Raw genomic sequence first — 19,064 nt, forward strand, 5'->3', positions numbered from 1 at the left:
GTGTGTGGTGTCTCTTGGTGATTATTATTAATTTCCACAACAGTCCTTATTGTGCAGCACTTTTTTTTATCAATTTTACAGATGAGAAAATAGAAGTGAGATCCAGAGAGATTAAGTAACTTGCCCCAAACCACACGCTAATAAGTAGCAGAACCGAGATTCAGACCCCAAGCTCTCTGGTTCCAAATTTGCTCTTTCCAGTGTCCCTTAGCATTGGAGAAACAAACTGCGATTAAGTAAATCCACCTGCAGTGGAGGAACAAGTACACTCAATATCTCAATTCAAGAGAAGCCAAAAAAAGGTTTGAATCCCGTTAAAAGCAGCTATAGGCATTTGAGTAACTAATTGGTTATTCTCTTTCTCTGTGCCTTAAAGACTATTAAAGTTATTGTGGAATTCTATTTAAATAATTCTTCAATTAATCATACACTCTGACTCCTGTTTCTAAAGCAATCTTTAGGTAGATGCTCCCAACACTTCCCTCCATAACTCCATTACTTCCCCTTTAGTACAAAAATAATCATCCTTTTTTTTTTTTTTTTTTTCTATTTCTGGGTGCACTTTTTGCTTTTCCTACTTCTGCCAATTATTTTTATTATAATAATTAGTCATATGAATAGTTAATTAAATGTATTTTCAGCTTAGGCCTCTTCATCATTACTAATCTTTCATTTCTTCACTCTTCTCCTATGAGCTCCTATGAGCCAACACAAACACAGATTCTTCACTCTTTTCACTTTAGAAGTAATCTTTCTGCATCTTCTTGTCCAACTAAGTCTATATATTACATTGTCTAATAAACTATCTTGTAGGATAATTTTTATGAACCTCTTAAAATAAGCTGAAAACCAGCTGGATAATGTATCCAGCTACTTAGAGTTTGGAAAATGAGAGAAATATTTTTTCTAAAAAGCCTTTTTGACCAACTCCACCTTCCCATCTCCTATTCTTGGGCTATGTAATTCAATGTTACACCGAAGCCTGAAACAATCACTCACTTTTTCACATGTGTTCTGTAATGTCTTGTTTTCGGCTCCCATTGCAGGTGGCCTAGGAGGAATGATTTCACCTCCTAATGGCAGGTAGATGCCTTCGGTTCCTTGGCTTTGGACCCATGTACAAACCGTATTCATAACAGAGAGTGGCTCACCCATGCTGGGCATGAACTGAGTGTGTCTACCTGGATAGATTTTCAAATAATAAAGGATGTCATGAGCAATGGTGCTATGGCACATTTCTAGGCTCATGGGCCTTCCCAGCTCTTGGCTTTTTGTGAGAAACTACTCTGCCCATGAATCCACAGCTGACCTATGCGAACCCCTCTGGCTTCCACCTCCTGAATGTGGAAAAGTGACTAGAACTACCACATCCTATTAGGGACAGGGAGAAGGCCATGTGCCTGTAAGAGCTTGGGAATCTTACAAGGAATGTATGATTTTCCTTGCCATTGTTAGTCCGCCCCCAAAGACAACTTTTTGTGCTTCCATGATGAAAATACGTGGTTTGTTTATTCTTGTCTATGAGAGCCGGGCTCTTTTGTATAACACTTTGATTCAAGGCAATAACGACTATCTTCTCTTTGCTTGTTCACCATCTATTTCTGGGCATCTGGAGAGGATTTGATTCTTAAGTCACTTTTGAGTATGTGTAGTATATTGCATCACCAAAACCAAATGTGTCAATAAATGGATCTGGTTTGTTCTACAAATGCCATTTTTGCTTTCTTTTCTGTTCTGCACAGTTTTCTCCATCTCTCTCTCTCTCTCTCTCTCTCTCTCTCTCTCTCTCTTTCTCTCTCTCTCTCATTTATTTTTAAAATTGGTTTATATTATTGATTGTTAAAATATTATAGTTCTCTGTAAAGTCGCCAAAAGGTATGGGAAAGGGCACAAAATATAAGAAATAGCAAGGGGTTGTTTTTAGTCCAAAAAATTATTAGGTTCATTGTGCCTTTCTCTAAATCAGTGATTTTTTAATGACTATAATAAATATATTTTCTCTTATTTTTAAGGTATCTTATTTACTTACAACAGCATATGGCATTTATAAGACAATATGTGTGGCAGCTGCTAGGCATTTAAATATATTTAAATCATGCGAACATGCATTCTTTTGTATTAAAATTTCCATGAAATGGCTTTGCAAGATCTTTTCTATAAATTACACTCGTTCTGCTTTCCTAGTAGTCATTGGACCCTAGTATTTTTCAAAATCTAAGGTCCTAAGAGTGTTTGCTCTCTTTTATAATTTCTTTGATTCATGTGTAAGTACTATATTTTTAATATCTTATGGTGCCCACAGAAATACCCCTCCCAAATATTACATTTCTTAAGGCTGTAGTTATGGAGCCCTATTATTTTAGACTTGCTATGTCTAATTTGTGCGGTCATTGGTGGCAGGGGTCCCAGCACAGGATGACCCCGAGTACTCTGAGGAATTACCAGCTCAGCTCACCCTCCATCAGACACCCAGCCAAGAGTCATTCTCAGTTCTCAGCCTGTCCCTGGATCTTTAGGTGGTTTTGAGACAACTATCATTAGCATTTTGGTTCTCTTTAGCCCTTCGGTCCAAGGTTCTATGACATTTCACTGTTGTTCAAAAGCAAAGCTATCAGCAGGCCTAGAGAGAACGCTCTCAATTCTCCTTTACAACTAGATTCAACATCATGGCTCGTGCACTCTGTTTTAGTGATTTTGGTCTTGGTGGTGGCCAGCTCGTTCACATGGTGGCTCCGTACCGCTATCCCTACTCCTCTTTAGAGAACGTATGGCTCCAGCTACCCCTCAGGGCTGCTGTAAAAGCAACAGATTAAAAATAACCAAAAACTGTTTTTAAAACCTTATTACTATGTCGATGTACAATAAAATAATGCTCTGTTCTTTCTGAGGCAGCCTGAATAAAATATCCTACTAAGGGCAGCAGAAACTGTTTACTTTGATTTATAAAAGCTTATTATGCTACCTGAGAAAGAAAATAAAAATTCTACGTTAAGTTGAATAATTAGTTTTTGATGACCTCGTGTGGATTAATGTATGTCACCCTATTTTCCCAGAGGAAAGATAAAAAGAAAAAAATACAAGACTTACAAAAATAAAAGGCTCCAACATCACAGCAATATAGAGCTGGGCCGACGTGTTTATTTTCAAAACAGAAAACAGATCTTATAACAGTATATTATTACCGTCACTGTTGCAATTAGAAGAAGGAGGGTGATTTGATTATTCCGAAGTATCCTGTAATGTATTACAAGGAAAATCTTGTGTTCTTTATTTTCAATTTTGTATTTGTAATGACTGTCCCTGAATGACATGTCATAGCATAGTAAAAATGGTAACAACTGGGGAAAGTAATGTAAGTGAAGTGTCTTATCCCATCCCCACCCCAAAAGCGTTTTTTAGTGATATTATATTCACGTATAAGAAAAAATAGACAATAAAAAGCATTTCTGAAGCTGGTGTCACCCATTTCTGAAAACTATTTCCCTGTAAAAATGTTAAATGCTACTCATACGAAGGGAGAATCAAGAACTTGGTTAAATACAGCCTAAGACTGTTATCTGACCCTTTTGGAATACTTGGGAATATATAATGATTTTTGAAACATAGCAAGGAAATACTGCCTTGTGCTGCTACCCTCAAGCAGACACCCTGGAATTCCAGCATTCTGGAACACCTCACCTCTGAGATTGTGAGTATGAAGGTACAGGTGACCTTCATACTCACAATCTCAGAGATGAGACAGGAGTACACCCTTTTGAGATGTCCCCCTGTGAATTTTATCCTCTTCTCTACAGCATGCTGAGAAGATGGGTGAGAGGCTGGGTATGAAAGTAGAAACCCTGTATGGGGCTTGGCACCTCCATGGTACTCGAATTGGCCCCACGACAGTGAAGGATGACTGAGCGTGGCTTCTTCACGTTAGGACTCTCAATGCCACAGCCCTTACTCGCTGCATGCCAGGCGCAGCTCCCAAGATCTTTACACGCAGTATGCCGGTCCTCGAATAACATTGCTTCATTCAACATTGTTTCATTATAATGTTGATGAAAAACACAAACAAACAAAAAAACTCGATTCCCAGCCAGGGCCACTGTTAGTGTGGAGTTCGCACATTCTCCCTACGTCTCTGTGGCTTTTCTGGAACTAGCGACTCCAGTTTCCTCCCACACTCCAAAGATGGGTAGTCCGGTCAAAGATCAAGTCTAAGTTGTCCCAGTCCTAGTGAGTGTGGATATGTCTGAATTTGCCCTGCAATGGAAGGCCATCCTGTCCAGAGTGACTCCAACCTGTGCCCTGAGGTCCTGGGAGAGAATCAGCCACCTGTGACCATGAACTAGAACAAGTGAGGGGTAGAAGGGAATTCTCTTACTTGCTTTTTATTCATCTTTCCTCAGTGTATGTAGAGCTTACATTTATTTCAATGATTAATATTAGAAGTACTTTGAGACTTTGTTTAGAAGTTTGATGATGTTTTCATGACCAGAAATATGCCATAGAAATTTAACTCTTGTTTCTATCAATTAGCCTGTGGTAAAAGTGGTTTTGTTATACATTGTTTTGCTTAAAATCGCAGTTTCCAAGAACCAGTCAATGACGATGTGAGGACTGACTGTACCTCATTTAATCTCCATGGCAACCCCGGGAAGCAGGCGTTGCTATTATCCCCATTTTGTAGGTGAAGACGCTTAGTTATAGTGTGAGTAAACAACTCATCCAAGGCCACACGCCTGGTGAGTCTGCTCACTATTTTCCTAGGGTCCCAGGACACATCCTATGCAGTGGACAAATGATCGTACCAAGAGAGGATTTTGATCTATAAAATGTTTTGTTTTCTCCCCAACCATGTCAACTTGTTAGATTTAGGCAACTTATCCCCTACTTTTTTTCCTAGAAATTTCTCGTATACTAAATTTTGGTGATAATAGCAGAATATAACATGTATGCCATTGAAATTTAATAAATAGTTTGGGATGTAAATTGCTGGGCAAAATTTAGAGTAGATCCTTCTGATAAAATTTAAAGTAGAGAGGGGCTATTTGGTATTCTTTTTGTCAAAATGGAGCATCAGAAATTTCCTGGCTAAGGGTATACTTGGACCTCCAGCCACAGCCAAGGCACGGCAAAGCATTTACCTCATCTTATGCTTAGTTCCTTTTTAACTTCTCCTGCCTTTCAATGTCATCAACAAAGTTCTTCCCAATTTTCATTTCAAAGCCCCTCCCTAGCCCAGTTTAGACTTTAAATGACTGTTTCTGAAATAAAAAGCAGAAAATGGCAGAACCTTTAAGTGTAGAAATGTGTGAACACAGAACATGACATGCCAAGCACAGTTAAAACATCTTAAGTAAGAACATGGAAATGTATATGAAATGTAAAAGGACTGGTAATACTGTTCTTCTTATGTCTAAAATATGTGTTTTTCTATTAATAAATACAGCAGATGAACTGTGAGCAGGGAAACTGTCATTTGCCACTTTTTTTTGAAAGATCCAAGAAGCTTGTGAACATCACCCCTCTTATTGTGCCATTTCTGGCGTTAACGCAGTCAGACAGGGTTAACACCGAGATCTTCTAATCTGAAGTGTCGTTTCTAGAGATGGTAATTTGAGGAATTTGAAAAGCATGGCACTAATATGAGCCAATTCAAAGATACACGGTAGTTCATATATCAAAGGAAAAATACTTTTTGATGGTTTTTCAGAGATACTGACGAGCCTGAAAATATGTGGATGGAGCCAGACTTTCCAGCCAATTTCTATTATTATTATTACAAATGCTGTTCATCTATATATGTATTAAACAAGTCAACCTTCTACTAAAACTGCAGCTCTAAAGTTGATCTTGGGAGGAATAGCCCTAATTAAGCTTTAGCTAAGAATCAGAGTAAGTCCATCCAGTTTTAAGAACTAGTAGCTCAACTTGCATATAAGAAGGAGTGCTTTTATAAACAATTAGTTCTCCTTGCAACACACAGGCACACACAGAAGTTATTCATGCATATTTAGGAAGTCGTTTTCTGAGACTTTGGCTGGAAACCCACCTTTCATGTATGAAACATCTTGGGTAACATCTCCAATATTCCCATTGGGAAAACGAAGTAACAAAAACCATTAGACACTTGAAGTTAGTAGATATTCTTTAATGTGGCTCCAGTGCTCTTTGTCTTGGCATGTTGTGGTACTTTGGCACAAAATAGCATCAGGAAAGCCATATTGTCTTTGAAGATGATAGATTCTGCACACTTAATCCATTAATCTGAGCTGATGGGCTTTGCCCAGGGTAAAAATATTTCATCCTTACATAATGGTTTTCATATTAAATCTCTGAACAATACTAATTTTTCAGATGACTGCATTCAACTCCATATTTTAGATGTAAAAAATGAAGTAAGAGAGGTTAACTTTTTTAGATTTACATAGTGCTTCATATATGTGCTCACACTGTCTTTAAATGAAATCATGTGGTCCTCATAACAAACCTGTGTATCTAGAACTATTAGACCCATTTCACAGGTGAGAAAATTAAAGCATGAAGTCAAGCAGCCGGCCAGTTGTCACACAGGTAGTACGTGGGTTCAACTCCTGCTGTCTGGAACCCAGACTCTAACCACTGCGCTGTGCTGCTTTGTGCCTCACACTAGACCACACTCTTAGTTCATGACAATGAGCTAATAATAGAAAGAGAATATTTAACATTTCCAGACCTCCTTTCTGGTCACTCAGCAACAATTTCCTCCCCATAGACCACATTCTAATGTTCAAAGAGAAGTTTCAGACTGAAAGTTTGATGGAACCTTTGAGATCATAGAACAGCAACGTTGCTAGATGGGCCTGTGCAGAATGACTTAGCATCAATAATATTTAATATATTTAATGAAAAGGTTCAAAGTGAAGTTGAGACATTATAATCGCGTGGTACTCTGCTTATTTTTAAAGTTTCTTTCAAGCTATGAATTCTATTTCCTACACTTTGAGTCCTCCAACCCAGACTGATGAGGTCAAAATAGCTGTGCATTTTGCCAGAACAAAAGTAAAGGGCATTAATAAGGCTCTTGCTCTCTAAATAATAAGCAAAGCCATCAAAGCTATAGCTCCCTGATTGATAAGGAACCAAGCAGACATGGGTACTCCTGCAACAGTAAAGGTGTTCTGTTGGTGGCGCTGTTAGTAGAAATATATTCTGTCCTGAAAGCTTTGAGATGTCGACTTGCCCCATCCTGACTGAGGATCTCTTCACTGTTGGTCCAAAACAGAAGGGTGTGGTTGCTAATATTGATTTTTCTGGCAGGAGATAGAAAGGATAATGTACTGACAGACAGGCAGCTGAAGGTGGGAATGCTGGAGATCCAAGACATCTGGGCATCATTAGCCATGGGGGGACCAGCCCACATGAGAGGTAGCAGGAAGGAAAAGGATATTTGGCCAGAGGGTGGAAGTCATGGCTGGAGGTAACACTGGCTTAATTTTCGGAAAAAGATTTTTCTTCGAACTCTAAAATGATCTTGGAAGCCACTCACTCTTTAAGGCCCCAAGATAAATAATTTAGCTAGTATATTGCAAAAAGGAAAAAAAATACTAGATCTATTCATGAAGATGAGGTGGGTTTCATTGTATAATTCTCACTGTTCAGAAAGCTTGCAAAGTTTCCCCATCTCAAAGCTCACAAAACTCAGGCTCCAATAACTTATCCAAGAGCAGTAAACTTGATATTCACCAAGCTTTAGTTGCAGTCTCTTCCTGTCATACAAAATTTTAAAGTCGAACTCACTTCTTTTGGTCAGTGGAACTGGAAGAAGCAGTTTAGTCAACAACAAATAAATGTTACAAGTTATTGGGTGTTCTCTCTTCCTTTTTTGGAAAAAAAAAATCACTTAGAATGATTTATCCTTACTCATTCGAAAGCTCTAACGACCCTAAAGAGAAAATAACCACAAAATTTTTTTCTAAAAGTGATGCAGTAACAGCTGTCTAAGAGTTATTTAGCAGTAATTTACTCTAGGCAATAGAAGAGTGATTATGCAGATACCACATCTATTAAAATGTCATTGCAATTAAAACGTGAGAAATTTCTCAAGAGATCTCACTTAGATTCCCTATTCTGTGATTTGGAAGGATATTTTTATATTACAGATTAAACCATAAGGAGGGGGAAAAAAAGTCTTTTGTACCTCTGTGGTCTTAAACACTAGCAAGAAGAACAGAAAATTGTTTTTTAATAGCTTATCATCCCACAGGCTTTCTGTATAAACAACACATTTGACCTTGCCAGGGTCCTTGAGGGTGGTGTTCGAGAACACTTGGATAATGGAATGTGGTAATTAAAACCATGACCTTGGAAGTCCCCTGATAGGGAGCTGAGTCTCAGCCCCTATTGCCTACCTGAGTCCTTTGCAAGTTTGAATCCTCTAAGCTACACCGTCATTTGTAAATAAGGGCCATGGTGCTCTTTCACAGGGTTATTGTCATTTGTAGGGTGTCTGACATAAGAATAAGGATTCTATCAATTTTAGTAATTGTTGTTTTAAAGATAATTCCTTCTTGTAACATTGGAGTCTCTCAATATTCATATTTACACTGGATGAAACTAAATTTTGAATTCTCTCAAGCTGTTTCTATTTCATGGGCAAGAAACCACTACCACATCAGGGAAGGCCAATAATAGATTATTATCTTCTTCATTAACAAAGGATAAGGCTGAAGTAGAAGTTAAGTGAGCAAAGCGAGTTACAAAACATACAGAGTGACTCCATTTTTAAAAACTTGCTTGGAAAGCCACATATCCAAATATGAATATTAGTTAGCTTTAAATGTTCTTTATTTTCTCTTTTATACTTTTCCCCAAATTTTCTGCAGCAAACTTGTATTTTCTTACCAGAGGAAAAAAAAAATACTAGTTTTATAAGGAAAGAAAAATAAAACCACAGTGGATGCAGTCGATTGGTACATGCCAGCCCAGGCTGGACCCGGGGTGTGCAGAAGTAGAGAGAGATTATGGTGTTGGGAGAAGGGGTCCCTGGAGATTGCTCTGTCCGTTTGGTATAAGGTCCTGCAAATCTGGAACAGTCAGTATTTCAGATCTTCAGTGAAGTTTTCTCTCTGCCTTATTCACCAGAGTCTTTATCTCACTTATCCCAAGTGTGTAAATTTCTCCAGCAACTGATCTGGTGTCCTGGGGGCTCTTGGGACCTCTGAGATCAGAAACACACTAAGCCCTGGCTGTCCACACCTGCTGTCACCAGTCTTGGCCCCCAAACTGACTGAGTGTGAGGAAACACAGTTGTCAGGCATCTGGAGCTCTGACTCTATTTTCACTTAGGGAAATATATATTATATGATTTTAGATTATTTAATTAAAAAATATTCATATTCTGAATCATACTTAATTTTTATTTACATTTCAGTGGTGTGAGTAATATTTTGTGGGAACAGTTAAAAACGTTCCTAACTTTAAGGCTGATTGATTAAATTTGAAAAAGACATCTCAGAGCAAAAGATTTGGCCATGTCTCTTTGACTATAACTCTTATTTCAGGAATATGTATCAGAATTAATGTATTTTTAAATTGCATTGATCAAAGTCGAATGGACGCTTTGCCCGCAGGGCTTTGAGCTTACCCATCTTGAGTTGCAGTAGAACTGAATTTTCTGTATAATTGTTTCTCTGCTTAACTTTATAAGGAAACACATGTCCAAACCGAGGATAGCCCCACTTTGTTTCAACATGGTTTGGGTTTTGCAGCGTTCAAGATTTTCCTAACTACGCACCCCTTTTTTTCCTTCCTTTTCTTTTTTGGTCTTAAAACACGCTCTTTTGGCTGGTTCAATAAGTCGTTCCTGCCAACCAGTTGCTTTTATGGTAATTGACAGCGTAGCTGATTTTTGGAACCTTAGGATCTAAAAAGGCATTTTAGCTCAGACTTTGGAGGGGCCAAGCCAAGCTACTTGCAGAGTGAGAGCTACAGCTGAGCAGAATGCAGGGCGGTCAGACCGTAAGTCTGTGCATGTTAATTAATGGCAGTGAAACGTCTGCTCTAGCTCAGAATTATGATTTCCCTCTTTTCAGCAGTGTTCAGAATCTTTCCTTCTCCTGCCCCTTTTGCCTTAGAAACAAAATACAGGATTCAGTCTTTTGAATCCTGCTGAGTGCATTGTTTCTTGAGCTACTGGATGCCACTTTTGGAGGGAGCTGGTGACACTACCTGCCTGCAGTGGGCAGAAGGGGCACAAGCTCCTGAGCCCCTGTGATGGGTCAACACCCACCACTCCTTAAATACTGACTCCTGGCTGAAAAGGCACAGAATACTTGAATGAGAGAAGGGCCAGGAAGTTTATACTTCAAAGGAAAAGAACATAAGAAAAAAGAAAATCTTCACATTTAATGCAATTTTTTAACATAATGAGCGGGTTGTAAATTTTCTGACTTCCACTCAAATGATACCTGTTCTCTAAAATAACGGGGGCATTTCCCCAGATTTCATTGCAGCATAATGAATAGAAAAAAAAATCTCCCCAGACTACCAGATCTTTATGGCCCTTTGCTTTCCTACAAAAGCATAAATGTGTCTGAGTTGAAGGGCCTCTCTCTGTTTGCTGTCTTCCTTCTGCTAGTTCTTCTGGGAATTAGAACACACTATACTGAAGGAGGTGGCTCTTGGACTCATAATGTCCTAGTGACACAGGACAGCCACAGGAAAGCATGCACTTCTAATACCAGTTTACATTTTGAACCCAAACTGCCTGGACACAGAGAGCCCCTCAAAGCTGTGGCAGTCAGATTTTTGTTATTAGTTTGAAATCTTTGACATTGAGCTTTATTACATGCTGTTTTAGCATTGACTATTGACAGAGAAGCAAAATGTTCTTCTTTTCCTTACTTCTTATGAAGACTTTTACTCCGCTGCTGGGAAAGAAAACTTAGTCTGTACCTAATGACACTGCACGTGCCCCTCTTGCCTTAGAAACAAAATACAGGATTCAGTCTTTTGAATCCTGCTGAGTGCATTGTTGAAATTTGTGAAACTAATTAGGAATACCAGCTGGGGGATGGAGTCTGTGTTTTTTCACTTCAAAGGTGTTTTCATAGGCACCAAACTGTAAAACACAGAACCCCCCAAAGAGTAAGCAGAATTTTATAATCTCACAGTTGGCTGCAGTAAACTTGTTTCTCGGTGGACGAGTTCAAGGAGGCAGCCAGAGGGAGCATGAGCAGTGTCCGTGGGACTGCGGGACCTCCAGGTTCACTCTTCGTCCCAAGCAGGAGCTCTCCGAGGACCTGAACAGTGAATTACATGTCATCCTGCCGCAGGCGGGCTCCCTTCGTGTCTGGGCTCTGTAACCCATCAGATATTTGCTAGCCACAGGCATCCTCCTGTCATCTGCCCAGTCATCACTCTCAGGTGGACCGCTCAGGTACGGGTCCGATTCTGGCCCCTTGTGCAGTGAGACTGTTCGTTCGCGAGCCAGCGCATTGGTTACACCGTCTTTTCTAAATTATGTTTTGTTATTTCCCTAATGTTATTTAAGCTTCATGGAACTTATTTGGCTTCTGCCAAGTCGTTCCTTCGAATAAATGTCTCCATAACCTATTGCTTCACTCTGGCAATGGACTTGTTGCAATTTGTGGGCAAAATTGAGCAAAGGCCTAACTCTTTTTAAAAATTTTTTTTCTCCGTAAAATATCCACTGTCGTTGGCTTTCCTCCTCCTACACAGGGGCCTTGACTTGTTCTGTGTTCTGGTAGCACCTTGTCTCTGTCGTGACTGAGTGAAGACGTGCCAGTAACAGCACTAAACAGAGAATGATTTAACGGCCATTACAGAGACATGCACTGTCCACACACAGAATTGCTAACACTAAATAAGATACACAGCGCTTCGAGTAGTGCCTGGCACAGAGGAAGTGATCTGTGAACTAGGATTAGTGGAGTCCCGTGAATTGAAAGTTGTCATTCATTCCCTCCATTTCCATGAGGAATTTTATAATTCCAAAATTTGCAGGAGCGGCAGTGGTGTAGTTAATTAGGCTGACCTAGTAGGAGCTGAAAGATCCAGAGGCTGACTGTCCAACTGTGCCCAGATCCATTTATTTCCCCAAAGGATCCCCAAAATGAAAGGCGACCAAAGGAACTAACAACTGTTCCATTCGAGGCCAGGCGTGCATTATCTCATTCATTCTTCCTAACAACCTTGTCATTTTTTCACTAGTTTTGTTTTGTTTGCTTGCTTGCTTTTTGTTTTGTTTTGTTTTGTTTTGTTTTGTTTTGTTTTGTTTTGTTTTGTTTAAGCTCCCTGGGTCTCTGGGTGAGGGGTGGCCTATTATTATTTCCTGGTCTACTCTGTTAGGGTAGGTTAATAGGATTTCTCGATCCTTCTCCTTGATTCTTCTCCTTCGCAGAGGGCATCAAAGTCCTGCCTAGTCGACACGCCATTTAATTATTTTCTCTTGAGCACGAATTCCCTGGGAAATCTGGCCCTGCCTGGTTGGACTGTATTAGGATCACATCGATGTTCTCAGGTCTCTTCTAGATCCATGAGTCTCTCAGAGGCCAGAACTAGAAATTATGCTGCACAGCCTAACTAGCCTTGAGCATCACGGAGGGAAAAAAATACCTTCAGAAATATTGAGTTGGGGGCATTAAAAGGAAGGGAGAGGACTGACGGCAGGAAAAGACAGCTTTCCAAAGGCCACAGAGCCAGCAGAGCGCCTGAACAAACACTGTGAAACATTGTGTTTCACGTTTCCTGTGGGTGGCTCAGTGCTTCACAGCTGTTCTGTAATGGTAGTTGCTGCTGCCGCTGTCGATGATGATGGTGACGATGGTGACTTAACCACTATCTAGTTTTGGAGTGTCATGGACTGATGGGGAGTCCCAAACCCACTTTTGTGTCCCCACTCCACTGCCATGCTGGTAGCCCGCTCTTTCCCTCCATGTCTCTATTTTCGTGTTCCCAACACCATATTCTTTCAGCCAGAGGAGCTACCCAGACAGATTTAATCAAGATCAAGAATTCGTTTCATCTGCCTTTATTCTGATGTGGTATTGGTAGACAGCTATTAGCGTTCTGGGGGAGGGAGCAAATCGAAACCAAAGGTGAGAGTGCATAAGCAAAAGCTCGCTCCGCAACTTTCATTTCCTGCAGCAGCAGGATGAGTTCATTTGGAGCTGGAAGACTGGTGCCTGCTTATCCTAATATGCCAGGGAGTCCGACATTGCTGTCAGCATTGGGTCTGTTATTCATTTGCTAACTAGCCAGAGGGAACTATTAGCCAGTCCTTTTTCAAGAGGGAGGTTTGATTCTCATGAAATCATAGAATATCGAGCCAGAGGCACTGTGAAGGTCTCCTAGGAACTCCCTTATTTTGTAGTTAGGGAAATTGTATGTACCCCAGACGTTGCGGCACCATAGTCTTCTCAAAAGTACATGGCAGGTGAGTGGATGGGGAGAAACCAAAACCTGGCCCCAGGTACAGTTCACACTCTTTTCCCTATACCATTCACTCCTCATGAAAAGGCCCAGTTTCTCAGAATAAATTCACCTCGGAGTTTTGCATATCTACGAAAGCAACTTTTTCTTCTTTATTACCTGTTCTCATCTTATTCTTGATTCTTTGCAAGAAAAAATTGGGGGGACCTTAATTTAAACTACTTTATCTTTTCAAAAAAAAAAACAAAACTAATTTTTAACCATATTTTCTGATGAACTTTTATTCCTGGTAATTCATGATGACACTCCGGAGATTAAAAAAGAAAGAAAAAAAAAAGTAATTGAATTTTTGCCTTTCTTTACAGACACTCTGGAAAATGGATCCAATAGAGGTGACAGGTGAGCAGTAGGTTTTATTTGCCATTTGTGCTTTTCAGTGATGGCATTTTCTGCATACGCTGCAGTGAGTTTGATCATTTTCTTTCTGTTTTGCTTAAATCCAGTGCAGCTAATAGAAAGGGACCGAGCAAGGATGACACATACTGGAAGGAGATCAATGCAGCTATGGCCTTAACAAATCTTGCACAGGGAAAAGACAAACCACAGGGAACTACCAGCTGCATCATCCAGAAGTCATCACATATAGCAGAAGTAAAGACAGTCAAAGTGCCACTGGTTCAGCAGTTTTAAGAGTCTGTTGCTTTTCAGATCAATGGCTATTCTTCATGTTGGTGTTTTGTCATAAATCTTCACCCTAAGAGCCGAAGCAGGAGTGAAAATGACTCCCTTTCGAACCTTTTCTTATTTTTAAATATCTTAAATATATCGTTTAGTTGCTTCTATAAAAGACATATAAATTATATTAAAAAAAACCCCCTCACTTTAATCAAAAATATTAACTTATTTTATGTTACTCAAACTATGCATACAATGTCTGTGCATTGCCATTACAGTAAGTGCCTTGCTTCCCGAAAATAAGCTACAACGTGGGCACAGCAGAGCAGCTATGCCTCAAAACGACAACGCCATAATGCTTATTAGTCTGTGTTTGTCATTCCAGATGGACCTGACCATTCCAGGACTGAAACCATAATTGCCGAAAGCCCTTGAAATGTATTCAACAATTCACATGTTAAAAACTTGGAAATCTATTCAGCCCAAATGAAATGTTTCTTTTAAAAAAAACTTCTGCCGTATTTTAATTTGTTCAGTGTGCTTTTCAGAGTGACAGTGAGAATTTTATGCATGTGTCTTGCCTGCATATCTGATAACATTACAAATCTCCAAAGTGAAAGGTGTGGTGATCGCATAATATGTATATTTCAGAAGAATCACAATGAACACTCTGTGATGAGAAAAACGTATTCCAAGCATTACTGGAAAACGTCTCAATGCCCTTTAGAATTAATCGGGATTTTTTTCTCTAGTTTTGCTGAAGTTTTAAAAAATGTATTATATAGATAATTCAGAATTTTCCTGTGTAGAACTAAATCTATAATTTAGTTTTAAAACCTAAAGTTCAGATTTTTTTAATGGAAATTGTTTTTCATATGTAATGGCTAAAAACCTTTTATTTGGTTCATTTCAAATTACAATTGCTGATGGGCAATTTATATTGCAGTGAGAAGGAGACAATGAAAGACATGCACCTTTGTGAATATGCATACACACACATAAAATTGATTTTTAAATTTAAAACATATGAAAAACAAAACACTGAATGGTCTCCGAATTTTGCCAATTAAGACATTAAGGTAAAAATTAAGTCAAACGGTGCAGAAAAAAAAGGAACATTTTGTTTCTATATTAGACTATCTCTGAGTGAGAATAATCAACATTGAGAAATAAGAATATCTTTGTTAATCAAACAATAATATTCTAATCAGCTTGACGAGACTCAAAACTTGAATAAACAATGGAGATGTCAAACAATAACAGTATATGCGCTACAGAAAAGTAAAAAGGATTTGACTCTTTTATGGTGGGATGTTTTTTCTGCATATGTAATCTATTTTGTAATTTTTTTTTTAACTGGAAAGCATTTTTGTGAGTGTGAATGAGAGCCAGTAGTGCAGCCTTGTGGTGACATTTTTCTTTGTTTTGCAGAATGCTTTTAAAACCAAAGGCTGCTCTAGTTGCTATAAGGACAGTACCAATCTTGATATAAATTGTAGGACACTTTTTCATGTAACATAGCATTTTGGGATTGGGTTTATTTAGTGCATTGAAGATAATTTGATATAAAAATATTTTGTATATATATATTTTTACTTTGTTTTCTAAATTGCTGTTTGCAGTAAGTAACAGTAAGTGCAAAGCAAGATATGTAAGTTATGACTGTATGATCAGATGAAGTATGGGTTCTTTTGGTTTATATCCTTCAGTAATTTCAGATCCATGATAAAAAAACAACTTCTGAATCTTTATGAATCAAATTTGCCAAAATGAGATCAAGTCAATGAAAACTAAAGACAAGTACTTCATTCTTTATCATACTATACTATTCTAAGTTATTCTGGTACTAAATATTTTAATAAAATTGTTTTTGTTTTGACATACTTCAGTTAGATGAATGGATGCTGGTTATTTTTTATTTGAATTAGTTGTAATTCATTTATGCCATCTTTTAAGAAAGAATCAGCAAATTTGTTCTGTGTTATAAACTATGGATGACAAGCCAATATAGGACAGCTATTCACATGATTTTTTTTTTTTTTTAAATACCAAAGCTTGGAGTCTGGCCTATAAACACATCAAGAAGATTTTATAATTAGTACATCTTTGGCAATATCTCCAATTGCAATTACTTTTAATTTATTTTTTCTGTTGCTGCTTTACCATTTTCTGGAAATCGAAGTCATCCTTTAAAAGAATCTTGAACAATGCTGAGCCAGCAGCTGAGACTCTAACTCATAATTTATGTCGTAGAGAAATAGAATTACCTCTATGCTTTGTTTTGCCATATGTAATCATTTTAATAAAATTAATAACTGCCAGGAGTTCTTGACAGATTTAAAATAAAAGTTAATTTCTAGACCTCAGTGATCATATGAATTTTGTTTTCCTTTGAGACCTGACCAGGTGGAGAAAGAAGCAGAACAGAAGGGTCCATTATATGCCATAATTCTCCTTAGATTGGTAAGGGCTATGCTATGCTACGAGAGCCCCGCATCTGTGCTAGGTTTGATTTCATCACCTTAGACCACCAACCCACCTTTTAAGAGCCGAGAAAAATGGATTATGATTCTAACCGTTAAAAGACATAACTTTAAAATGAACATGTTCACTAAATACATTCCTTCAGTAGATGGTACAATAAGCATTACTTCTGTGTGCTCTGCACTAGAGAGAACCTTGGCTTTGAAGCTAGACAGATCTACGTTTGAATCCGAGCTCTGCCACTCACTACTACAAGATCCTGACTTGGTCACTCTAGCTTCATTTCTTCATCTATGAAGTGAGAGGAATGAGTTAAACCTTGTGGAGTTTGCCACAAGGTTTACAGATGATACACAATAGAAAAAGTGCCTTCCAGAGTGCCTGGCATTTTTTAATTGGTGCTCAATAAATGGAAGGTATTATCACATAATTATACTTCCTCTATATAGGGCTAATGTTCAAGAAAGTAGAACTATAAATGGAAAATGAGATATGGGCAGTTTAAGGAAGAGCCTTGGGAAAGGAAATACATCCGACATGGGAGACTGCAATGAAATGCTAAAAGTTGGCATCAGAGTCAGATCTTCAAGGAAGATTATTTTATCATTAGTTTTAACTTCCTGGAGAAAGGCATAAAGCACAACAAAGAGAAGGACAGACACGCCAATAGAAAACACAGCATGTGCGAGAGCTTCCTTTATTCAAATCAACAAGAATTGCTTTTCCTTCTATTCGTCCTGCATGATCCCGTTTAAGATGACTAAGAATTCAAGCCACTGTCCATATTCGCTGCCCACTCCAACCAGCAATGTTTAACAAACAGTGGCAACAACCATGGTCAGCTTTTAAACTCATCCAGCTCAGTGGCACAACATCATGCAAATAATTACAGAGCATGAGAGCAAGCCACCCAGACTCTTCTGTCTGGGATAGTTTAGGACAGCCGTGCAACAGAGGGCAGTGTGGAGTGGTGGTCAGAAGGGCTGGCACGGCCTGGTTTTGCCTCTTCGCTCCTTAGTGACTTTGGGAATAAAATAAGCCGTCTATATCCAGAATTTGCATCTATAAAACGTGATCTATGAAATTTACCTACTCCAAAGATCTGTTGTGTGGAGTAAGATAGTGGATATAAAAGTGCTTTGCACGCTGCGTGGTACATGTTAATAGCTATTAACGTGTTCCAGATGACTCTGAAAGGCCTAATATCCCATAATTTTTGGCAATATAAATTGTGGTTTTCTTGAAGCATATAAGACCCCTAGTTTTTGTCAAATACATGTTATGATCTACCATCTTTGGGACTTTTAAGCACAAAGAGGCTTTAGTCCCGTACTTATTTGAAACAGTTATGATCACAATTAGGTGACTGATTGTCGCACTGCAGGTAAAGAATCCTGGCTGCACCTTTTCCTACCTTAGAGACACATCTTAGAGATGGACTAAAATTTGGTTTGGGAAGTGCATGTATTGCCAATAGTAAACTTTTTTTCTTTTTTTTTTTAAGATGAGAAAAAAGATTTCTGAGTTTAGAAAAACAAGCCGATGTGTTTTACACAATCTTTACACAAATAACTGGAAATCCATGTAAAAGGGAAGCTCCAAGGGGTCGGCTGAAGCCTTTGTTGGGATGATATCACAGAGCAACTTATCCCTCTGCTCAATTAGGATTCTATTTTTTAATATTAATTTTCTAGTTGTAGCATTTGAATTTCTAGGTATATGATCATATTTTTTCCAAGTAATGAAAATTCACTGACCCTTTTTTGATATTTATTCTCTATTTCTTTTACCTTGTGGCACTGACTAACATTTCCAGAACAATTTTTAACGAGAGGTGATAATGAGTCATCTCGTATTTCTCCGTGTTAATGGGTTTACCTCTAGTGTTTAAATATTATATGTCATAATAGATATTGGTTTGAGAGAGTTGTTCTTTTTCATATTTTGAGGCAATATTCTTTCATTTTTGATTTACTAAAAGATTTTATTATAAATGGATATTGATTTTTTCCTAAACATTTTAAATTTAATTATAACATAGAAAACTTCACAAAATTGTAAGTGTACAATTCAGCAAACTTTTAAAAAGGGAATGTAATTGTGTAACCAAAACCCGGGTCAAGATTTAAAAATATTTATATATATACACATATATATATGTGTATATATATGTGTGTGTGTGTGTGTGTATATATACACACACACATATATATATGTGTGTGTGTATATATATATATGTGTGCACACATACACACACATATTCATGGAGTCCCCTAAAGGTAAACATTTTTCTGACTTCTGCCTCTTTTTAAAATTTAAATAAAATCAGTTACACTTTTGTTTCTGTCTTTTTTCTGTTCAATGTTATATTTGTGAGATTCATCCATCCTGTTGTATATAGCAGCAATCCATTATTTTTTATTGTTATATACTGTTTCATCATTATATGAATGCACCACAAATTATTAATACATCCCATTGCC

General features: G+C 38.1%; 1 protein-coding gene across 5 annotated transcripts in view; it reads left to right on the forward strand.

Annotated features, from left to right (window-relative positions):
- MKX (mohawk homeobox) overlaps positions 1-18,692 on the forward strand; it is a 60,281-nt gene extending 41,589 nt beyond the window's left edge. For 3 of the 5 annotated variants that reach the window (XM_016160785.2, XM_016160788.2, XM_016160786.2), the window contains 2 exons: positions 13,788-13,821; positions 13,926-14,285. In XM_016160785.2, the coding sequence (XP_016016271.1) occupies positions 13,788-13,821; positions 13,926-14,112 (221 nt within the window). In that variant the 3' untranslated portion in view covers positions 14,113-14,285. Of the gene's footprint in view, positions 1-13,787; positions 13,822-13,925; positions 14,286-14,482 lie in introns of those variants that run through there. The other 2 variants (XM_016160789.2, XM_016160790.2) reach the window with 2 other exon arrangements.
- Positions 18,693-19,064: the final 372 nt, after the last annotated feature.

This window comes from Rousettus aegyptiacus, unplaced genomic scaffold, assembly GCF_014176215.1.
Source record: "Rousettus aegyptiacus isolate mRouAeg1 unplaced genomic scaffold, mRouAeg1.p scaffold_m13_p_10, whole genome shotgun sequence".
Taxonomy (NCBI): Eukaryota; Metazoa; Chordata; class Mammalia; order Chiroptera; family Pteropodidae; genus Rousettus; species Rousettus aegyptiacus.